The 21,403-nt window shown below is 37.4% G+C and overlaps 1 protein-coding gene across 1 annotated transcript in view; it reads left to right on the top strand.

Moving 5' to 3' along the window:
- Window positions 1-12,975, top strand: part of ROBO1 (roundabout guidance receptor 1) — a 659,248-nt gene extending 646,273 nt beyond the window's left edge. Inside the window, exons 29-32 of the mRNA XM_035902213.1 lie at window positions 3,221-3,529; window positions 4,785-4,984; window positions 8,615-8,747; window positions 12,791-12,975. Of these exons, the coding sequence (XP_035758106.1) occupies window positions 3,221-3,529; window positions 4,785-4,984; window positions 8,615-8,747; window positions 12,791-12,975 (827 nt within the window). The remainder of the gene's footprint in view (window positions 1-3,220; window positions 3,530-4,784; window positions 4,985-8,614; window positions 8,748-12,790) is intronic.
- Window positions 12,976-21,403: the final 8,428 nt, after the last annotated feature.

Genomic DNA, 21,403 nt, shown 5'->3' with positions numbered 1-21,403 from the left:
TTGAAAGAGAATATCACTTTTCTTTAGTTATTACTCTACCATAGAGCTACTGCCGTTTTATGAAACTTTTTATATCAATGTATCTTTCTTTTCCATAGTCAAGACTTAACACCACTTTGTTCATAGTCCTGTGTAGCTGGATAGGATTCTTGAATAAAATAGTTTCTTCCAAGTTGTATTTTGTAGGCTACAGGAAAGATGCTGTTCCTTCCCCTTGGTATTCAGCCAGTGCATTGCTGTGGCACAGCTGTTGGAGACTGGCTCCAAGGGTGACTGAAAAGGCTTGGTATTAAGGACCTTTACATCAGCAGGCTCAACAGAAGGGCTATTCAGTGCTCTGATAACTTAATAGAGACAGTAATTGGTGAATGTGAGATACCAGATACTGCATGAACAACTGTGGTTCCAGAAGCCTACGCTTCTGAGTATCTTCATCCACTTCTGATTCGGTGTATCTTTTTCTGAGAGAAGATATGCAAAAAGGATGTTCTACAGAGAAAGGAAAATATTGTTTGAATCTCCTTAGTCTAATTAAGATTTTGTCTTATTTTTTAAATCTCATCCAAGTTCTATAATCACTAAAAGCATGCTGCAAAAGGTGGGAACCATCACCATCTCCAGCATTGCTTTTGAAGAACAGTTATTGTGCTTGATAAGCTTTGGGCTGGATCTGACATGGTTGGATGCACTGGGCTTTCAAGGAACGTATCATATGCTATTCTGATTAATCTCCACACAATTTTTCACGTAGTTATTGAATTGTAAGAGGTTATATAGTTCTTCAGACAAAGGTTTTTTGAAGCAGGTATTGACACTTAAGGTCACATAGCTATGGAGCTCTGTGATCCAGCTGTCCATGCTTGTAGGCACATACTGAATTTAAGTATCTGCAGGGCTGGGCAGCACAGTTCGGTTCACCCTTTGGTGGCTAGAGCCCGCAGGGCATTTTTAGGTGCATAGAGGAGGTAGTCTGAATGCTGCTCTGATGTGTGGAATTAGAGTTTCGTTGCTAAGGTTGTATATTGGACAGAAGTTACCACTGTAAAGCATGTTTAAACCATTATGGATAACAAAAGTATGCAATGTAACTGATTCTGTGCTTTCTTGCCAAAGTCTGCTGTATTTCATATCTTATTGAATCACAAATTGCCTATTTTAGAGTTTTAGTTGCCTCACTTAAAAGAGTCCAGTCCATTACCCACAGATCTGTCTTTGTTCCTGCTTTATAGTCTAATAATTCCCATTTCATAAATAAAATTATTTTGATTTAGTTTATCCAGTCTTCCAGCTAATTTACATTATGCCTTCTCAAATTCTGGAAATGGGAGTGCTTTTTCTTAAAAGACATCTGCAAATGGTGAGTGTTAAGTAGATGCTTAAATTAAGTGTCAGTAATTGTTTACCTTCAGCTAAAACTGATGTTCCCCAACCTGCCAGAGGTTGAGAAACAAACAGCCCTACACAATTTGCAAGGAATAGAAGACTGGTTGTCCAACTTGTTCTTAGCTAAGAGGAACAGAAGGAAAGAAGCTTCTGTGTTTCTTGTGAAATGGATTTGGTCCCTTGTTCAAGCCATAAATTAGAAAAAGAAAAGGTTTTCTTGGATGCTTGGTTGGGGTTCTGTGGGAGGGGGGGTTCTCTCTTTTTTGTGTGTGGTTTTTTTACCAGGACAGTGGAGTTAATGCAGCAAGAATGATGGAACAGATCTCATTTACCTGAAGTCCAACCTTAGGAAATGTACTTTATGACATCTTTCTTCCTCATCATCCCAGTCTAGACAACTGATAAAGTTTCCAACCTTGCTTAAAACAGATCAAGGGGCAATTCCAAGTTCTGTCACCAATTTAACATGGAGGATGATGCCCAGTAAGCCTGCATAGAGCACTGAATTCTGTATTGCTACACCTTTCCTCAGGGCTAGGTCAGGTCATTTGTGCTTTGTGTCACTGGAAAACCTCTCAAAAATGTCCAGCATTGCCATATCTGAATTTATACATATGTTAGATGCCTGGTTTGTTTTTTTTTATTCAGGAGTACTACCTTTATTCTTGGCCCAATTTAGTTATTTTTCTGTTGAAATGTTCTCTTGAATAGACTGTGAATTAGCTGTATATATAGTGGTGGTGTTTGAAAAACACAGCTGCTCCAAGATTTTTGTGGAAGTAGAAAGAATGAATGCACACTATTATAAAATGCTGAAGTTACATTTTTTAATAGTGCCGTTATTTTTTTTAGCAATCTCTCTTGAGAATATTGACCTCAAAAACCTCTTTCACATCTCACTTTTTTTAACCTGTTGTTCTCTTATGCATGTGGTTTCTTCCTACAGCTTTGTTGTGAACTGCTTTTGTGTTGTCACTTCCTTGTTCGACTTGTACATTTTTTTTCCTTCACATTTTATATTGCACAGAGCGCTATTCTATCCTGATGAACAGTTTACACATTCTAGTTTTAAGTCTTAATGCAGGAATAGAAAAATTTGACTAAGTAAAACATACATGTGCTATATAAATACTATTCAAAAATATACAGAATTTTAGAACCCCTTAAGCTGTGCTAAAAATTCGAGTCTTGTGTGTCTTTTTTTTTTGTTTTCTCTGAGAGCTTGTTACTTCTTTGACTGAGTGTGGATTTTTTTATATCTCATGAGATACCCACAGACATGAAGGATATGTACGTTAGATTAACCCATTATTTTGAAAGAAGAATGTAATAATTAATATAGTTTATCCTTACATATATCAGCAGTGCATCTGAGATACATTCTTACGCCCCAGCCAACTTGCTTTAACGCTCAGCACACTGAAGACCTGGAGTAACTGTAGCACAAGCTTCTGTGGTGTTGAATGGACTTAGCAAAAATGATAAATATCAGTAAATATATGTTAATATCTTTAACTCTATGTTGTTATCCATAACTGATATATTAATATCCATGTGCCTAAAGTTTTATTACAGCTTTTTGTAATTATTTTTAAGAAAATATTGTGATTTGAAGAGGCAATGAGAGGTCTTTGCATTTTTTAAGCTCAGGCTTTGGAAAAATACCCATCAACAGTTGTAACAGTAACATAATTCTTTTTGGGGTGGAAAGAGAAGGGCAGAGGGAGGGCTGAAAGTAAACAGGGCATGTGTTTCTTCAGTGGAAGTTAAATATTATTTCTTAATTTCATTAGTGCATGATGCCATCGTAATTATTATTCTTTTTACAACTTTTTAGACTTGCCACCCCCTCCTGTGCCACCTCCAGCTATAAAATCACCAACCGCCCAGTCGAAATCGCAGCTGGAGGTGCGGCCGGTCATGTTGCCAAAACTTGCTTCTATAGAAGCAAGGACAGACAGATCTGCGGAAAGGAAAGGAGCGAGCTACAAGGGGAGGGACGGGGTGGATGGGCGACAGCATTCAGACGTGCGGACAAATTCAGGGGAGCGGAGAGAATCGCAGGAACAGCAAAACGATGGGAAACTGCGAGGAAATAAAGCACCAAAACGAGAAGGCACACCAGCAAAAACTCATCTTCTTCAAGGTTATTTTGCATGCTCTGGGTTTAATGAAGGATTGTGTGTTGATCACAGGGAAGAGGCAGCTCTTTCCAGGTCTCTCACACCACTGGTGTGAGCAAAGTTAGGTCTGCTGAATTGTCACCATTTATTGTAACTATAGGTGCTAATACAGGTCACATTGCAGGTTCTCATTGAAGTAAAATGGAAACAAAAGCTTGTGAAAAACATAGATTTCCTATCTTGCTTTCCTTATGCACCCGTCATCTATTCAAGCTAACGCTGAGGAATCCCAAACAGAAATATTCCTTGAGAGCTGTAAGGATCGGTGTCCTTCCCCATACCATACATTTATAGTCTAGTTATGTCTAACCTATCTAATTATAATCTAATTTACAAGGGAACTGAGTGAAGTCAGATATTTAGCTTTTCTACCAAAGAATTGGCACTTGGCCCATTTTTGTAAACCTGGTCCTGTTTAAAAAATAAGAAAGCCGTAGTAGTAATGCATTAGTTACAAATAACAACCAATATGGCATTATGTGAATCAGACCTGATCAGTGTGCTCTCTTGTTTATGGAAGTTGGTAAGATTACTAATTAATGGAACATGATTAATGGAATTTGCCAAGTCTTTCAACTGAGGCTTTCAACACAGATTCATAGGAATGCCTGGTCCTTTCTTCCTACAGGTATCCAGGGTCAATATCAGGGGTGATTGGGCAGTAAGTTGGTTAAATGGGTACATTAGTAGGAGATTGGTGCTGGTTACAGTGCATTACTACAGAGAAAAGTTATTAGAAGTTTACCTTAAGAGGGTAGTGCTGAAATTTTAAAACATACCCACTTATTTTTGTTTCAAACTCAATTTGAGAAATACAGGGTCTAATATTTAGGTGCAGTGAGCTCCTTGAGAGTGTTGTGCATGTATTGTCATTTCCTCCTACTCAGTCATATTGAAAACATACTACAAGGGTTGGTTTTTGGTTTGGCTTTTTTTTTTACTTCATTTTCCTGTGAGTAGTGATCATAAATTGAAATGAAGTGGATAGTAATCATGAATTAGTTTTTCTTGGTGAATGTTACCATGTGAATACTATAAATTTCCTCGAGAAAGCTTCTATAATGCTATTATGGAAACAGTGTATTTCATAGTCCTGTCAGGCATCACTTTAAACCTACTGAGGATTATAAAAGGTAAAATAAATCAACTGCATGCAGAAATTTTAGGATCACAGTAATTCTGGGCTTGTAAGCATAATGTATATATTTAATTATACAGAGGACATCCTGCCATATTCTAGACCAACGTTTCCAACATCAAATAATCCTAGAGATCCCAGCTCCTCCAGCTCTATGTCATCAAGAGGATCAGGAGGTAGACAGAGGGCAGATCAAGCAAATATAGGCCGAAGGAATGTTGCAGAAATGCAAGTACTGGGGGCGTATGAACAAGGAGAAGAGGAAGAAGAAGAGATGGAGGTAACTGCAGTTGTACTACTGAAGATGTCTAGAATAAGGCTATTTTCTGTGCTTAGACAGATGCCAAGAAAAAACACTTTTGAAACAGAAATATTTCTCTTCAGAACAATTAGTACATTTATCTGTCTATTAATATGCAATCCCAGAAAAGACACTTTAAGAATGTGTCAAAAACATAAAAAACAAGTAATGTGTAGCACAGTATAACTTGTCACCACACTAAAACCTATGGAACAGAACTTGCAGAAATATGAGATTTAAATGTGCACTTTATCCAGATTCTTTCAAAAGAGCATCTAAGAACACGTTGTCGTTGCCTTTCAGATTTTTTGACAGTTTATCATTCTAGATTTTATTAGATATTAGGGCATGAATTAGGTCATTTTTTTTCTGCCTAATGATATTAATTAAATTTAAATCCTGATTGTAGAAAGGGTGTCCAACATGCAGTTATATTGCTGCCTGTAACTAAAAGTAGTAATTATTATTTAAAGGTAACAAATCTCTAAGTATGTGAAACAAGCTTTAAATAGTAAAATCTAACATGTAGTCATTTATGTCTTTTTTTTTTTAATACAGGAAACAGAAAGCTGAGGACAACGACATGTACTGTAACAGGCTTTTAAAATCTAATCAGAAAAAAAAAAATCACTTAAGATGCCTCAAGTCTGATGATGTTTGACGCCAGAAATAATGTTCAGTGCAATCAGAGTGTACAATTTTTCATTTTTCTTCATTCCATCAGAATGCTAGTTTTTATTTTACTCTTTCTTTATAAACCCGATCCTTGCCTATTCCGTAACGCTAAGTGCATCACCTTCACTGCCCAAGAAGGCAGGTAAGCTGCTCTTCATGGTACTTGGGCCAGCTGCTGCTTCAGGATTAGAACAGAAGGGTATTCCAGAGCCTGGGATCCCAAGGTTTCTCCCCAGCAAGGCAGTGCTTAGTGCACTGCTGGTACACCAGTGAGCCAATCGATAACATTGCAAGTAATACAGCATTGATTAAAAAGATCCCCAAAGTGAACATTGTGCAGAACATTCTTTTATTCCAGGGGGTTCGCTGTAGTCTGCAGTTAGTGCAAATGGTATCTTGCAATTTCAGTACAGACTGTGTGTCTTGTTTTCTGCCAGTCTCTTGCTAACCTTTTGCAGATGATACAGTTTTACAAATGCAAGTAAAATTAATTTGGGATGAGGTGGCTCTTATTGTAAATATGTACTCATTTTAAATCCCCTGTGGTACTTTGATTTGTCTTTCCATTTTCATCATTAAGTACATTCTTATTAAAAATGTCCTTTGGGATAGGCAGGAGGTAAGCCAATGTGATTGCTATTTGCCTAATCACAGCATGAGCAAGTTTATCTGAAACTTTTTCTAATTTTCAGCTTCAACGATGCTTATGAAAATAAGCAGGAAAATCAATGGACATTTTTAATAATGATTGGGTAATATCATTAACTGTTACTGGCCCAAATCTCAGACCTCTACTTGTGTCAATTCACCTTAAAGAAAAAGTGCCACTTAAAGAAGTTTTGTTTGATCTTGGTGATTAATTTTTTTGTAATGCACTGCTTATCTTTTTTTTTTTTTGGTTTTAAAAGCACAATCACTAAACTTTGTTTGTAAACCATTGTAACTATTAACCTTTTTTTTTTTTTTGTCTTATTGAAAATGTTAAGCATTTGTTTGGGATATTTTTCATCTTTTTGTTAATGCTCTATGTTTGTATTTGGAATATTTGAATGATGACAGACAGTAAAGTAACAAACGTGAATGTGGGCCATAATCAAAACACTTCTCACTTTTCCTGGACTTACAGAAAATTATAAATTTTGCTGTGGCCTCTCTCAACATTGGATTATCATTAAAGCTGAAATAGAGGCATTAGTTGCATTGAATTTGCCAAATGATGTCCTCTGTCTGTAGATTTTATGATCTTTTTTGTAATTATAAAATTTCTTTGTCATTGGTGCTAATGGAAAAATGTGTGTTTGTTTATTGACAGCTATCAGGACTAGCCCCAATGAAAAAAAAAAGAAAAGAAGAAAAAAAAAAAAAAAAAAAAGTGTTTTGGTGTTTACCGAGGACTGAAATTTTTCATTTAGCTAATTTTTAAAGAAAGGTTCCATAGAAAGGGTGTGCAGTTCTAAAGGAACAATCCATGTGATTAATGTTTTCATTATGTTCATGTAAGAAACCTCATATTTTAGCCATAATTTTGCATACTGAGGATCCAATAATCAGAAAAGTAATTTTTGTCACATTATTTATTAAAAATGTTCTCAAATACATTATCTTTCTTGCGTAGTTTCTTGTGTTCCCTGAAATACAATTTTAGGGCCATCTCTGATCTTATTTCTGTTGATAAGAGTCAGAATCTGTTCCACCAAAATCGTGCAGCTACAGTAGCATGAGCAAAGTGGGAGAGCTGGATGCAGCCTAAGATTTTACATAATTACAATTGATTGCCTTAAAGATCTGATTTCTGGATGCTTCATGAACTGTGATAACGAAAGCATCTCTTAGCCTGCCAATTTCCAGAGAGAGCTGATGAAGAAAATCTGTACCAACAAAAGCATTCACCTCAGGGGTGAGATACATTTGTTACAAAGGAAATAAGATCCAAATATGGAAGGGAATGAATATTGTGAATCACATGTTTGTCGGGGCCTGCACAAGTGCCAGTTGTCTTACGTGCCTGCTCTCCTCCTGCACGTTAGCTGTTTCGTGGTCAGCAGAGTCCTACTGTGGATCACAAGCAAGTAGGTGATGGTCCTTTTTCCATTCTTGCATTTTAGTAACCCTGCACTCCTACTGATTACCCCATTCTTGCCCTTCCTTACCCTACACCCATCATCCCAGTTAAAAAAAAAAAAAAAAAAAAAAAAGAGAAAAAAAGATAGCCAGGGTGTTCTATAAAAAAAAAAAACCTCTGTCTTTTATTCAACAAAACGGTTTTTGCTCCTTGTCTTTTTGACTGACATACTTCTCCTTTCCCAAGAGCTTAAAACAGTCCGGAGCCAGATTGTAAGGATCCACAGTGTACTACAGCACCAAGTATCTTGCCACAGAAGAGTGCTAAAGCCTTGGCAACTTAATCAGGTGTAAGCCTCAAGTATAATTTCTTTTCATAATTGTAGCTTTGCAGCAGATATTAAGATAGTAGAATACAGTAAATATGTTACCTTTCTATGTTGCTTAGAGAGGGTTCTGAGGTGTCTTCAGCCCTCATGCCTGAGTTCAGACCAGCTTGTGTTAGAGCTGCCAAAATAATCCAGGCCCATCAACCAGACAGGAGACAAAGGAGACTTTCATCTGGCCTGCACCTTTCCTTTGGAGGAGGTAGGAGAGGTTGGTTTGATGGGCACAGACTGCTCCAGCAGCTGCTTGTCTTTCCTGGCACTGGGAACGGCTTCGTGGTTTGGGACCAAGCCATTGCCATAGCAGGGTGTGAGGAACGAGGTGGAGCTCGAGGCAGGGTCCCTGAGCATGTCAGCCACTTGGCACAACAGCTTAAGCCACTGCCAAAGGTGTGGTGGTGCATCACAAAACTGGGATCTAGTTGCAGCTGTAGTGTGTAAGGTATATCTGACCAGAAACACTGGTGCTGCATGCCTGAAATAACAGGTACTCACTTTATTCTATACTGGCACGGTGACATACTGGAAACCACGCATCGGATCCCCAGCTGATGTCCATGTCCATCTAGATAGCTTCCCCAGAAGCCAAACTCCAGGTGAAGTTCTGACCTCAAACATCGGTAAGTGAGAAATCTCGCCCAATGAGGTTTTTTTATAGAGAGTTATAAATTTGTCTGATGGTTGATTGTGTTCCCTAAGAAGATTTTTGGATTGCTTTGTGATTGCGTTCAGTTGTGATTAGCAGTATGTTGTGACAGTGCATCGCAGAGTTGCCACAGAGTTCTTGCACCCACATGGTGTCCTCAGTGCATCGTGGTCTTCCCAAAAACACTGTAATGAAGATAAAATATACAACAGCTTGGTTTTAGAATTGTAACTCCCATTCAACAGTATTGATACACATTTGACTTGGTCTTTGGCACTCAGATACAGTAAAACTAGGTCATTTACGCATTGCTACTTTACCTAAAGTATTGGAAAGTCAACACAATACAAGAAAATAGAGTTCAGAGGTTTTGATTACTCTGTATACCTGAAGAAAACGAGTACTGTACTAGAAAATCCATAGCATCTGTGTGCTGAATTAGTATAATGGATGTAGAACTTGGATTTTTCTTGTAGTGTGTTCTGAGAAATCTTGTATGAGTTACTGTTAACTTCAACTTCACTCAAAGTAAAATAGTATTTGTTGGGCTACTATGAAAGATGTCTCAAATCAGAATTATAACATTTTTGAAAATGCCTTGCACATATTTTATCATACATATCCATTTATTTTCCAAAAGAGTACTTATTTTGAAGCACAAATGACAGAGGTTTTATTTTAGGGTAATGCAAATATGCCCTAGATCTGTATTTGCAAAAATTTTATAGGGGTTGGTCAACTGTAACTGATCATGAAACCTAAGCAATGTAATTTGCTTCAACTCCTGCAGATATATTTGAACTGTCTACCACCTTACTTCCTATGTTCCAGAACCAGCTATGTGTTCAAATACCAACCTAGTTAATTCATTGCTTCAGTTAGCATGTAAATTTTACCTAATGTGTTGCTTTTAACATTTTCTACTTTAGTTTTCCATAATCTGTAATCTTCCTTGAATAAACTTAGGGAAGAAAGAACTTCCATGGGAAAAAATGTAGGATCTGCCTAACATAACATCTATTCTGCAATACACTTTTTCCAAAGCTAATCTCCAACCTCTGTATTCACAGCTCCTAAAAGATTCCTTTACTGTCAGCAACAATTAAAAATACTATACTCCGTAAGTGAAACGTTCAGAGTAATTATCTGCTAACAAGTGGAGAAAATGTTTTTATACATTGTTTTTGCTTATGTTATAGAGGAAAATTCTTTGCAAATAAAAGTCCTACCGCTTATGTATAAGAGAAGCATTATAATACGTTTAGTGTGTACACAGGAAGATACTTATATCTGCAAATGCACATTTACATATGTATACAGTTTTGAATTTGATGAGATTAAGGTTGGGAACGGAGAGTCTGTTCCAAACACTCAGATGAAAGATGAACATGTTTATGGGTGTTTGAGCTTTACCCATGCATGCGTAACTCCCAGTGTTCCCGTGGACGTCATCCTCACAGGACACATCCTTCAGCATCTTAATTTTGTATTGAACTAACTGAAAATTTCAGAATTCAAATCACAAGATGAATCTTTAAAATTGACACCAACTGTGGATCTCGGTGTGAATTGTTTACTCAGGTTTGATTTTCTTTACTTTTTTTTCATTGTACGTGGTGCTTTTTCTGTTGCCTGTAAATATGTTCTTCACAAAAACCAGTGCACTTCCATGCTGTCTGTGACAGTGAAACATTTGAAGACTAGGAAGTATTCCTTTCTTTTTATCAAGCCACTGTACTGTGGATCACAGAAACAGTCAAAGATTTGAGATGACATCATGGAAATGAGGATCCCTTTACATTTTATCTCCATATTGAGGATGGAAAAAAAAATCCATCCTATTTGAGAAGAGGAAAAGGAATTGGTGAAACTGGAATCCAGTCTCTATGAAAGCCATAAAGCAGGAAGGCAGGCTGGAGACGGGCAATCAAGGGATATAAAGAGAACAAAAACTCGAGGAGCTGAGGAACCCAATTCTCATTGAAGCTAATGGCAAAAATCCTGTTGAATTGAACTGTCCTGGAAGTGAATTACCTCCTTATGGACTGGCAAACAACGACCATCACAATGCAGTGAACACTGGAAGAAGAGTGAAATCCTTGCTGCATGCTTGTTTTGTTCTGTGTCCTTGCGAAATATACACCAAATTGGCTCATTTTAAGCTGCCAGAAGAGGAAAGTGGGGGTTTAATTCACCATGACATTCAGCTTTCTTGTCGCATGAGATGATGAGGATGGGACCTACACGCCCTAGTCGCTGTATCTGGCATAAAGTGGAGCCAATTGCTTTTCAGATTTTTTTGGAGCTTGGCAATCAAACCCATGATGATAAAAATTGTGTTTATTGAATTTTTTTCAGGCCTAAGATATTTTTAGCAAGAGTAATACCAGGAAATGTAGAATAAAACTACTTAGTATTGACTTTTATTCTGTGGCTTCCCACCGGTCTTCAAGCACAAGTGTGGTTCAAAGTCAGCAGCAAAGGATAACAGTAAAGGAGCCCTTATGGGCTTTGATGCATAGAAGAACAAAAGCAAAACAAAGGAAAAAAAAAAAAACCACAACAAAAACCAACCTTCCCCCTCTTTCAGCAAATGGTAACTAATAGGGTATTCCTAGAGCATTTGGATAGCATGAAAATAATGGCCAAGAACCTTTATTTCTGCGATGTTAATTGTCACAAAATCGAAGCCTTCATTATATGAATTCATTCTGAACAAGATGTTTGCAAAAGCAATTGCACTCAGTACTGAGCCGAGTACAGAGCAATGCAGTTCTCATACCTAGTAAAAGCCCAAAAAAAAAGTGGAGCTGAGAACTAGGTGCTGCCACAATCATCTCAGCAGCATGCCAAGTTGGTACCCCACTGAGCACTCACCTTACTCATACAGATTAAAGTGGAAATAAAATGTTCGTTTCCGTAGCCATCATTAACAGATATCACAAAGGTGACAGCATTTGGTGGCTTAGACAGCTTAAAATTTAAAAGAAATCATAATCCTTAAGTCTTTATTTCTTGGATACCGGTACCTGAAATGATCGTACAGATAGTGTAACAATGCAAGGTGCTAATGGAGGCCGGTCTTGTAGGAAACAGAATCTATTTGGGCAGATGTAAGCAATACATGAGTGCCAAATGGCTTTATATATATAGCTCTCTCTGTGTGTGTATATATATATGGCTTTATATATCTCTCTCTTCTGTTTCTTGAGCTAACCTCATTCTTACGTGATCCATTGTGGAGGGACATGGATGATATTATGCTGCTGCTACTGTAGGGTGAATGCTTCAGAAGGACTTCACAAGAGTCATCATCAGCTTTATGTGTACAAGGTATAAAGGGAAAGAATGAACATTTGTTTATCAACTTAAAATTTTCTGCCCTTCTATGCTTGCATTATGACAATCTTTTCACTTACATTTACCTTTGTTCCTACAAAACCTGTTTCATAACATGGACAGGATGAAGATCGACTGTCTAGTTTGCTAAACCCCTTTCTGTTTGTTGAGCACTTTCCATGCCTTTGGTGAGTATTTTGCAAATGCTTCTCTTCAGGGAGAATTTTTAATTTGTCCCTTAAAACTCTGCATGGTACTATGATACCAAAAACATCTTCATTGGCAACCTAATCCTTGAGAGCTCTCTTTGGCTGGTTATAGTAGAGGCAGGCAGTAAACCCAGAGCAAATGCTGCTAACTCACTATCCTGCCCATGTATTAGGCAGCTCTTCATGCTCTTGCAGCCTCTCAGTTAAGCACCCTCATCGCATTCCTGTGAGACCAGCTTCTGAAACTTACATTCTCGGAGCACTTCTGAGAATTTATCAAAATAAAGACAGACAGACTAGCACAGTGCTGATGTTCGGCTTCTGAAGCCTTGCAATGTTTTCCTTCATTCCATGGTAATAAATGCCACAAATACAAGCTCAGCCTACTGATGCGCTGGGAATGCAGCACCTCACACAGTGCTTGCTTACATCCACATGTGCGTACGTGCTGCTTCTCTACTTTTCACAGGGATTTGTCCGCTGTGCTCCAAGGAGGAAGTTCAGTCGGGCAGCACCATGAAGCTAGATGTAAGGCAGCGGGAGGTTAAAGAAGCTGTTGTGTCCAGAATATTAGTCTCAGACCTGATCTGTGATGAGCTGATTGAGTGCTCAAGTGCTTGGCAAGGAGTTGGTCAGAAATGTTACAGGTCCTAGAACAAAAATTCAGAGTTGAAAAAGGGAAATGAAGAAGGGGTTTGAAAATGTGCTTTAATGGTTTTTGTGGTTTGGTTGGGGTTTTTTCCCCTGAAAGAAGAACACAGAAACACTATTGTGTTCCTACTGTATTGTGTAAGAAAGCTTTAGGAAAACAAAAAAACCAGGTGATATTTCCTACGGATTTTGCCATTTTTATCTATCACAGTAATGACTGTAAAACTTTCAAATGAGAAATTTCAGCTATATCCATTTTTTAAACAACTGAGAGATTACTAAGGCTGTGCCGACAAGATACCAACCAGGATGCCTAAGCCCCATTTTAAAGTGTAGGAAAATACCCTGGAAAGAATATTCTCACTAAAATAACAAACTGGAGCTTCACTGTATTTCCTGCAGTAGGAAGGTGCTACAGACACTGAACTTTTGCAGTAGATATGCCTCAGAACAGGCTGAATCCCTGTGGCAATTAGAATTAAGATACAGCGGGATTAATTTAATGTCTGTCAAGCACTCTGAATGTGAACATTTCTGTATAAGCCGTAAGTAGTAGCAGCACTTCTGTCAGTTTTGCTCTGTGACCACAGACAAGATGGTTTCTCAATAGCTTTTGGAGACCTTTTATTTAGTTAGTTAACCAGTCCACTGAAGTGCAATAAATCTACACTACAAAAAAAGGCAAACAAAAAATAGATTTTTATGTGCATTCTTTTTTTTTTTGTTCCATGCTCAGTGCTTGTAGGCTTGCTTTCTTGGATGCGTGCATACTGTCACTACGCTTTGACATCATGTCCACAGTGGGGAAATGCAGATTCCAACTGCCAGGAAAGCACATATGTACGAATTCCAGTTGCTTTACGCTTCTTGTTGAGAGCAAACTGTGGAGGATGTTAGTCCTGCTAACAGGAACATTTTGTTACTATCACTGATCAGCGATAGACTGACAAAGTTCCTAATAAAGTGAATGATTTAATAAACTCATCAAGTGTTAACGAATGTAATTCAAATATTACTGTCAATTTATAGAAATGATCAAAGGAAAAGTGAGGGGAGTCATAGAAATGGTACTTTCCTTAAGTATTTGCTGGTTGCAATACTTCAACAATCAGAAGCAATCAGAATCTTCATTGATTCTGAATATTGTCATCAATCCAATTTTGTGTTGGTGAAAGATGGTATGTTAACAAATTTCCCAGAAATGCTGAAACTAATGTTGAAAAATGTTTCTATTAAATGTTTGGGAATCTCATTCAGCACATCCAGAAAAGCCTGGTGTGAGAGCATGCTGATTTGTGAAGAACATCAAAGAAAAATTCTGAATATTTCTCCAGGCATTATAATAGGCAGCAAAGTATCTTTATCACTATCCATTTCTTTTCCAGCAGCTTAAAAATTTCAATTTTCTACTAACCTTAGATCATCATTCTTGTAGTTGAGTAAGATATAGCAGGATTTCCTTTTTTTTCCCTCTCTTAATCTGCAAATAGACGAAATCTAAATTTTAAACAATGTTAAATTCTCAGATAATCTTCACTACTGCTGCAGTAACATTACCTAGATTATGGCCTCTCAAAACAGTAGAATACAACTTCCAGCCTGTCTCCATTTCTCTTGTCAGTTCAGGTGGTTGGGTCCTCTGGACAAGGGCTCTCTCTTACTTGTGTATGTATGTGTGTAGTGACACAGGATGGTTGAGTCTAGTGTTGCTGCCATAATGTAAATAATACAATATAATTAGTATTAAAATGTAAGGCCTAATGATATTCTGAGACTTTCAGTAGAACCCTTTGAGGATCAATTCTGGGACAATATTATTTAATATTTTCATTAAAGTACTTGGCACAAAAGCAGGAGTCCGATAATGAAATGTGCTGATCATGAAAGTTAAGAGCAATTGTCGGTATGGAGGAGGAGTGGGTCACCTTGAGGACTGGAGTAACAAAAATAGGATGAAATCAAGTAGTTCACTATACAAGGTCATGCATTTAGGAATTAATATGAATGCCTCTTATATGCTGGAAATTCTTCAGTTGTAAATAACTGTGAGGAAGAAAAAGGCCTGAACGTATTTGTTGAGCCCAGGAAGTTTTATAAGATCCCAGTGAGATGATGCCAAGAAAAACAAAGCAAAATAAATGCAAACCTGATATATCTCATAAAATTGATTTCCAGTAGAAAGAGAGGGAAATGTGGATGTCATTGTCATTGTCAGCACTTATAAAATAAAAAAGGGATTCTTTGTCCAATTCTAGTTGTTCGTGGAACTTGTGCTGTGGTGAAATTTATAGGAAATTAGAAGTATCTACACTCTGTAATCAGATATGCTCCTTGTAAACTGAGGGGTTGTGGTAAAGTTATTTTCATTCCTGTCATAGTATAACTTTTTGATAGGAACTATGACATGCACATGGAAAACCAGCTGTTTGCCATGTTTATAAGTGAAAAATCCAGAATAATTTCTATTTGGACTCAGTGTAATTGGTCTAAAATGCCAGTGAAATCTTTTTTTGGCAGTCACGAAAGCACAAGATGCAACTTTTCCCCTGACAGTGGCTTCTGAAACTCTGCTTCTGAAACAGGCTGAAACGGTTATCGCATTCGCTTTCAGAGCAAGGCATTAAGGTTAATACTTAAGTCTAAACCTCAATCTAAAGATAGAAAGGGAAAACTGAATAGTTATCTTAGTGGCTTTGGAGAAACGGCAGAGTGTCAATAGCTTGAGATAACCTATGGTGGTCAACCTGGTTTCACTAATCAGACAATGAAATGGATAAACAGAAAATAATGAACTTCATTCCTGTAATAACTTATCTTTTGGAGATGGATCCAAAGATGAATGTTTCACCCTAACTGGAATTTAAACTAGAGGTATCTTAAGCTGTTTGGAAAGATGACAGCTGAGACCATCTGAATGTCTGAGGCAGTTCAGAGAAAAAATGTAAGGAAGTGGAAATGGGAACATGAGGAGAAGGGAGAAGATGAGCCCTCCAGAAGTAAAGCTGAAAAATCCCACTCAATGGCATGGTCCAGAAGACAAAAAGGACAACTCTGTGAGATTATGGAGTCTCACCAGGGAGAATAAATACCCTGTAACCAGAAGGTAGATTTTATGAGGTGCAAAGGAGCAAGAGTGCCATGGGAGCAGTACCAGCATGGCATCAGGGAAGAAATTTGAGTTACCAGAAACTGGGATGTTCTCAAGGTTGCGCAGATCATCTCTGGGCCCAAGAAAGTCTCTGCTGAGCCTGGTGATAGTTCTCTGAATGCCGTATTAACGATAAGCAGGACCTAACCGCCATAACCTGAAGTTGAGAGTAGAAAACAAGTTTCCTCGCATGCTAGCTTAATGCAGTTAATTGAGGCAACTCAGCTCCTCCTGCGCTTTGTTAGCCTGGTGCTTTTTTATAGGCTGTTACATATCACCTGGCTTCCTTTCTGTGTGACTGCAGGAGTGATTCAGTGTCCCAAGAGCACATCTTTTTCACCCAGGGTGCTAAGTGTGAAAATAAGAGCAATAATTTTCAAATATGCTTAAATTATTTAGAACCCTAGGATTTAGCCCCTGAGCACATTTTCCTACAATCAAATATTTAAAGCCCTTTCACATGATGGTTGTGCAATTTTTAATATCTCAGTGTAATTAGAGATAACCTCCTCCCCAAATATTTTGGTGTAACAATGTTGCTGCCTGCATAGCTGAATCTCATACAGAAAGGGGAAGGAGATTTACAGCAGTTTATAATGTTTTTATCGATACTGAAGTATCTTACAGTGACATGATATGTAAATACCAGTACAATTGTAATCACAGTAGTTTATAGAGCACTAAATCAGCCACTTTAAACTGAATATCCATTCTGAAGCAAAAAAAAAAAATAAGTGTAATTTGCAATTAAGTGTCTTTGAAAATTGTATCCACTGCCAAAATATCTTTATGTACTTTCTTGACTGTCGTGATCTCTCATCTGGCTTTTGCCGGTGATGTTATACACCAGAGCCTGAAAGCTGTAGCATGATTTTTCAGATGGCTCCTGAAACCGCCTTTCATATCCAGCTTGTATCAGTCAAGGGAATTACACACGGAAGGCTCTGGAGCAGATCTTTGGAAAACGTACTTCTCCTAGCAAGCCTTGGAGTAATTGCCTCTCAGCAGCCTGAGCACAGTGCCTGGTTTAGCAGTCTGACCTTAAACTCTAACCTCTAGTTTTTTATTATCATTATTGTCATATCTGGTCCTCTGTCATTAGGAGACTTTCCAGTTTCACTTTATTCAGCTGGGAGCTCTAAACCCTCTAGCCCATAATTTCCTTTTCTTTTTTTGGCATTTCTTTTTCTCAGTCGTTTCATGAAACTTGTCTGCTGAGCGACATGCCCCCTGTAAAACATAAACCATAATTACTCTAGGATTGCTCATACTTGGCATAAATACTGTACTTGAAAGTACGTAGCTTATAGCAACACGTGTCACATTTAATTAAATTGCAAAGCCACATCTTATGTTGTCCTTCAGGAGAGAGAAAAAAGAGACAGAGAAGGCAAACTTGTCTGAAAGAATTTTTCATTCCAGCTGCCGTGCTTAGGCAACAGCCCTGCATAAACTGGGCATATGCATGCATGGATGACACATACCTTTCTCTTATTTTAATTGCCAGGATTAAATCCAAGCTCTACAAGTAGAACAGTGATACCTTCCTGGGTTTTGTTGTTGTGATCCCTACACCACGGGTGAGAGTCTTCTGACCAGACCAGAGCTGTCTACACCTGAGCTGGGACTGCATTCTGGCTCCCTATGTGGGAGAATAAATGGCACCTTTCTGGTGTGACTCATTTCATACTGAGATACATATCTAAAATAGGTCAGATAAATCATGTTCTGACACTGCCTCTTTCTCTTGATTGATGGTCTATGCCAGGGGCCCAGGAGGACAAGCTCGGATTTATGTATCTGCACTGCTGATGCCTAAACTTGGGTGAGATTAATTCCATCCCTGTCATCTTTACTTAAAAACAGTTACAGTGTTAAGATACAAACTTTATTTTTACCACTGAGATAACCATTCACATTACTCTGCAAAAACACTTACGTTTGAGCATCTCAAGTAGTTCCTTCAAGCAAACTCCTGATTTTATTTTTTTTTGGAGCTGCTTATATTGCCTTCATTCTTCTTAGTATAATAAGAATTGCTGTTCTATAAAAAAAGGCATTAATTTACTGAAAGGTGGAAGTTTTGTGGAGTTGTGCTCCTTCTAAGGCAATTTTCTCTTGGAAAATGCTGAAATGAGTTAGTCTGAATTTCTCATTTTTATCAATTCTGTTTTGTCACTACATGTTAACATAGCAAAAATGAAACATTATTGATTTGAAAGGTTTCAACATTCTCTGGATTATTAGGGGGGTTTTTTTTCCTGTCAGTGGAAAATTTTTGAAACACTAACCTTTGGTCCTTACAGGGAATAAAAACAGACTCAAAATTAATTCTGTTTTCTGTCTCGCTGTGGATTTCTTTAGACACTGAAGCTTAAAAAAGCTGGCTTAGGAAAATCTACAATTTCAACCAAACCCTTCTGGCTTTACACAAATGCAAATACAATTGAAATCTTGATCTTGGTTGGAGGCCTCTAAGCAGAGTTTTCCTTCAAAATCTAGGTCTGCTTAGCTTCCAGACTCTCATGATGTGAAGGCTGCTGGGATCCCGGTTGCTGTCTTTCAGGCTACCCCTCAAACTGAAATGAACCATAATCTGCAGCAATGCAGAAAGTACCACAGGGGGACAGACAGTTTTAACAGCAAATCTTGTAGAAGTTTGGTAGTTTTATTTCTGAAGAAAAGTACTATGGCAGGTAGTTTTTATAGTCTCTTTAGGTAGGGTTCCAATTTGAACATAATTTATTTTTACTCCTAGACATTCTTAAGTATGGCTTTGTTAAAAGTCAGTGTGAACTTGGCAATTAGAAGATATACTTTTATCAATAATACATAGTACTTTGTGATGTAGACCATAACTTTTAAAATACTTTTGAGTAAGTTTTCATTAAGAGCTGTAAAATGAGATCCTAATGTTACTATTTGAATTGTATTCATAAATAATTTTGGCCTACTTCTTGCATCAAACTAATTATGTGAGAGCAATTCATGAAGAGGTCATCAAAGGTATGTATAACTTAGAGCAGACTCTTTCGTTACTTCTAGGGCAATGCTAATACTATGGTATCTCAAGCACAAATTTCTCCCAACTCTTCACTGAATATGACCAAACAATTCTAAAAGGCGTTGGCTAAAATTCTAGAAATCCTATAAATACGTATGAAATCTGGTATATAAACCTGTAAAACGTAATCCGTAACAGTTTAGCCCTTGCTATTCTTGAGCAATCCCAACATTTGTTATAATTCAGAAATTTCAAGGTTTTTCTGCTTGGTGCTGTTTTCCTGCCTGAGTCCTGTAATTCACATCTCACTAATTCTTTATCATACCCAACAATTGAAGGATTAGTGGGTGCTTTTTTTCCCGTACAGTTTTAATATAGCTAATTTAAAGAGGCATTTGACACAGAATATTGAAAGAACTATTTCATTGTTCAGCAGAACACGTTTTCATTACAGCTGCATCTTGTTATGGTAGTTGACCTTTACTTGAATGTAAAAATTAATGCTTTGTCTGAACTAAAACATAGATGATTTTCCTGCAAATTACCAGTAGAGGTCTTTGATAAATAGTCACAGCACTTTAACACAAAATGACTTTGAACATCACGACAATAGGAAAGCAAAATATTTATTAATGTATTTCAAGATTGCATGTTCTTGTTGGCTGTGGTGTGTAAATTTTCTAAAAAATAGTAATTCATCAGTATTTACAAATCTATTGGCATTCATTAAGCAGTTTTATAGATGTCTTATTTGTTTATTTTTAATACATCTCTTTTCGTGAGTATCTGCAAAATGCATTGACATAATATCTGTAGTTGGAAGCTGCACTACCAAGAAAGCAGCCAAAAAAAAACCTTCCCTGAATCTTTCTTGAGATATACATATATAATAACTTGTGTTCAGCACTTAATAGGTTTGCTTTGCTACCTGGATATTTATTACACCTTTATTTCATAAATATTCTGCTTTTCTGGTTTTAATTTTTTTTTTTTTCTGGCTTTGATTGTTTTCTAGGTTGGTTATTTTATTATTGATATTGTCACTACTCATCATTGTGATTATTTTATTTAGTATTTGCCCTTTATCATCTAAAGGGTACAGAGATTATATTTTTTAGTAGTATGCAGTGAATGTTGCTTTGGTGTCTTCTGCTCTGGGTAGAAAGCTCACATTTCCCCCCTCTCTCACTCTACCCCAAGATCCTTGTACCATCAGTCCAAGTTCAATAACTGGATACCAGTACCCTAGTTGTGTACATCTTATCTCAATATTTTCCTATGTTCAGGCCATAAAAACTAATGAAAAATCTGGGGTAATGTTTACCAGTAGGGTAATTCTGACTGAATGGATCTCACTTTGGATCCAAGTAACACACAGAAGTACTCTTCTTCTCCACTCACGCTTTCATAATAGCACCTCATACTGCAATCACAGCAAGGATTTGCAATGATGATTTCTGTTTGACAGCAACAAGCCATGGAACTGGGATTAGGAGAGTAAAATATATGCCGTAGTTCCCAATTCCAGTCACAGCATGGCAAACACTCAGCCTGTGCAAACCAAGTAATATTGATATCAGTATTAAAATAATCCTTTTGAGTCGGATATATAACTAAATCACAAGTAATCTCTTGCTGCTAAGCTTACTCAGAGTCACTCAGATTCATACTAGTGACGAATAAATATTGCATATTGACCTCAAGTTGTGCAAGCAGAACAAGCTTATAGCTTCTCTACCACTCTTTAATCCTTGACCTTTTTGCTCTTGTCTAGGTCTGTCTTTGTCTACAAAACTGTTGGGGCTGGGGACTCTGCTGCTCAGACATTGACTGCTTCAGTATAGGATCACCCTGAGGCTCAAGTTACTGGAGCTAATAGCATTATCGCATAGTTCAGGAAACTTTCTCCCCTGTATTAGTCACCTAGCATAGATACCAAAGCAGTTTTAGAAGACAATCCTCTACTTAATTTCAGCAGAACTTGAGGTCCTGTGCATTATCGTTGGTTACTGATGATGGTGATTACTGTTACATTTTGACATTGGGGGATTTTGCCTTGTTTGGGTTTTTTTGTTTGTTTTTTCTTTTGTGTTTTTTTTGGTTTGTTTGGTTTTTTTAAGTTTAGTGATTAAGGAAACAAAGTTATTTCATCCTTAATGAATACTTGAAGAATGTCTATGTTGCATTTATTTTCTAGGCTTATGGCACTTCTGTATTAACATAGGCAGATTTTATAGCCTATTCACTGTTATGAAGCTAAAACAGAATCAAATAACATT

Source organism: Egretta garzetta, unplaced genomic scaffold (assembly GCF_000687185.1).
Source record: "Egretta garzetta isolate BGI_Z169 unplaced genomic scaffold, ASM68718v1 scaffold289, whole genome shotgun sequence".
Taxonomy (NCBI): Eukaryota; Metazoa; Chordata; class Aves; order Pelecaniformes; family Ardeidae; genus Egretta; species Egretta garzetta.
This window is presented reverse-complemented; position numbering and strand designations above follow the sequence as displayed.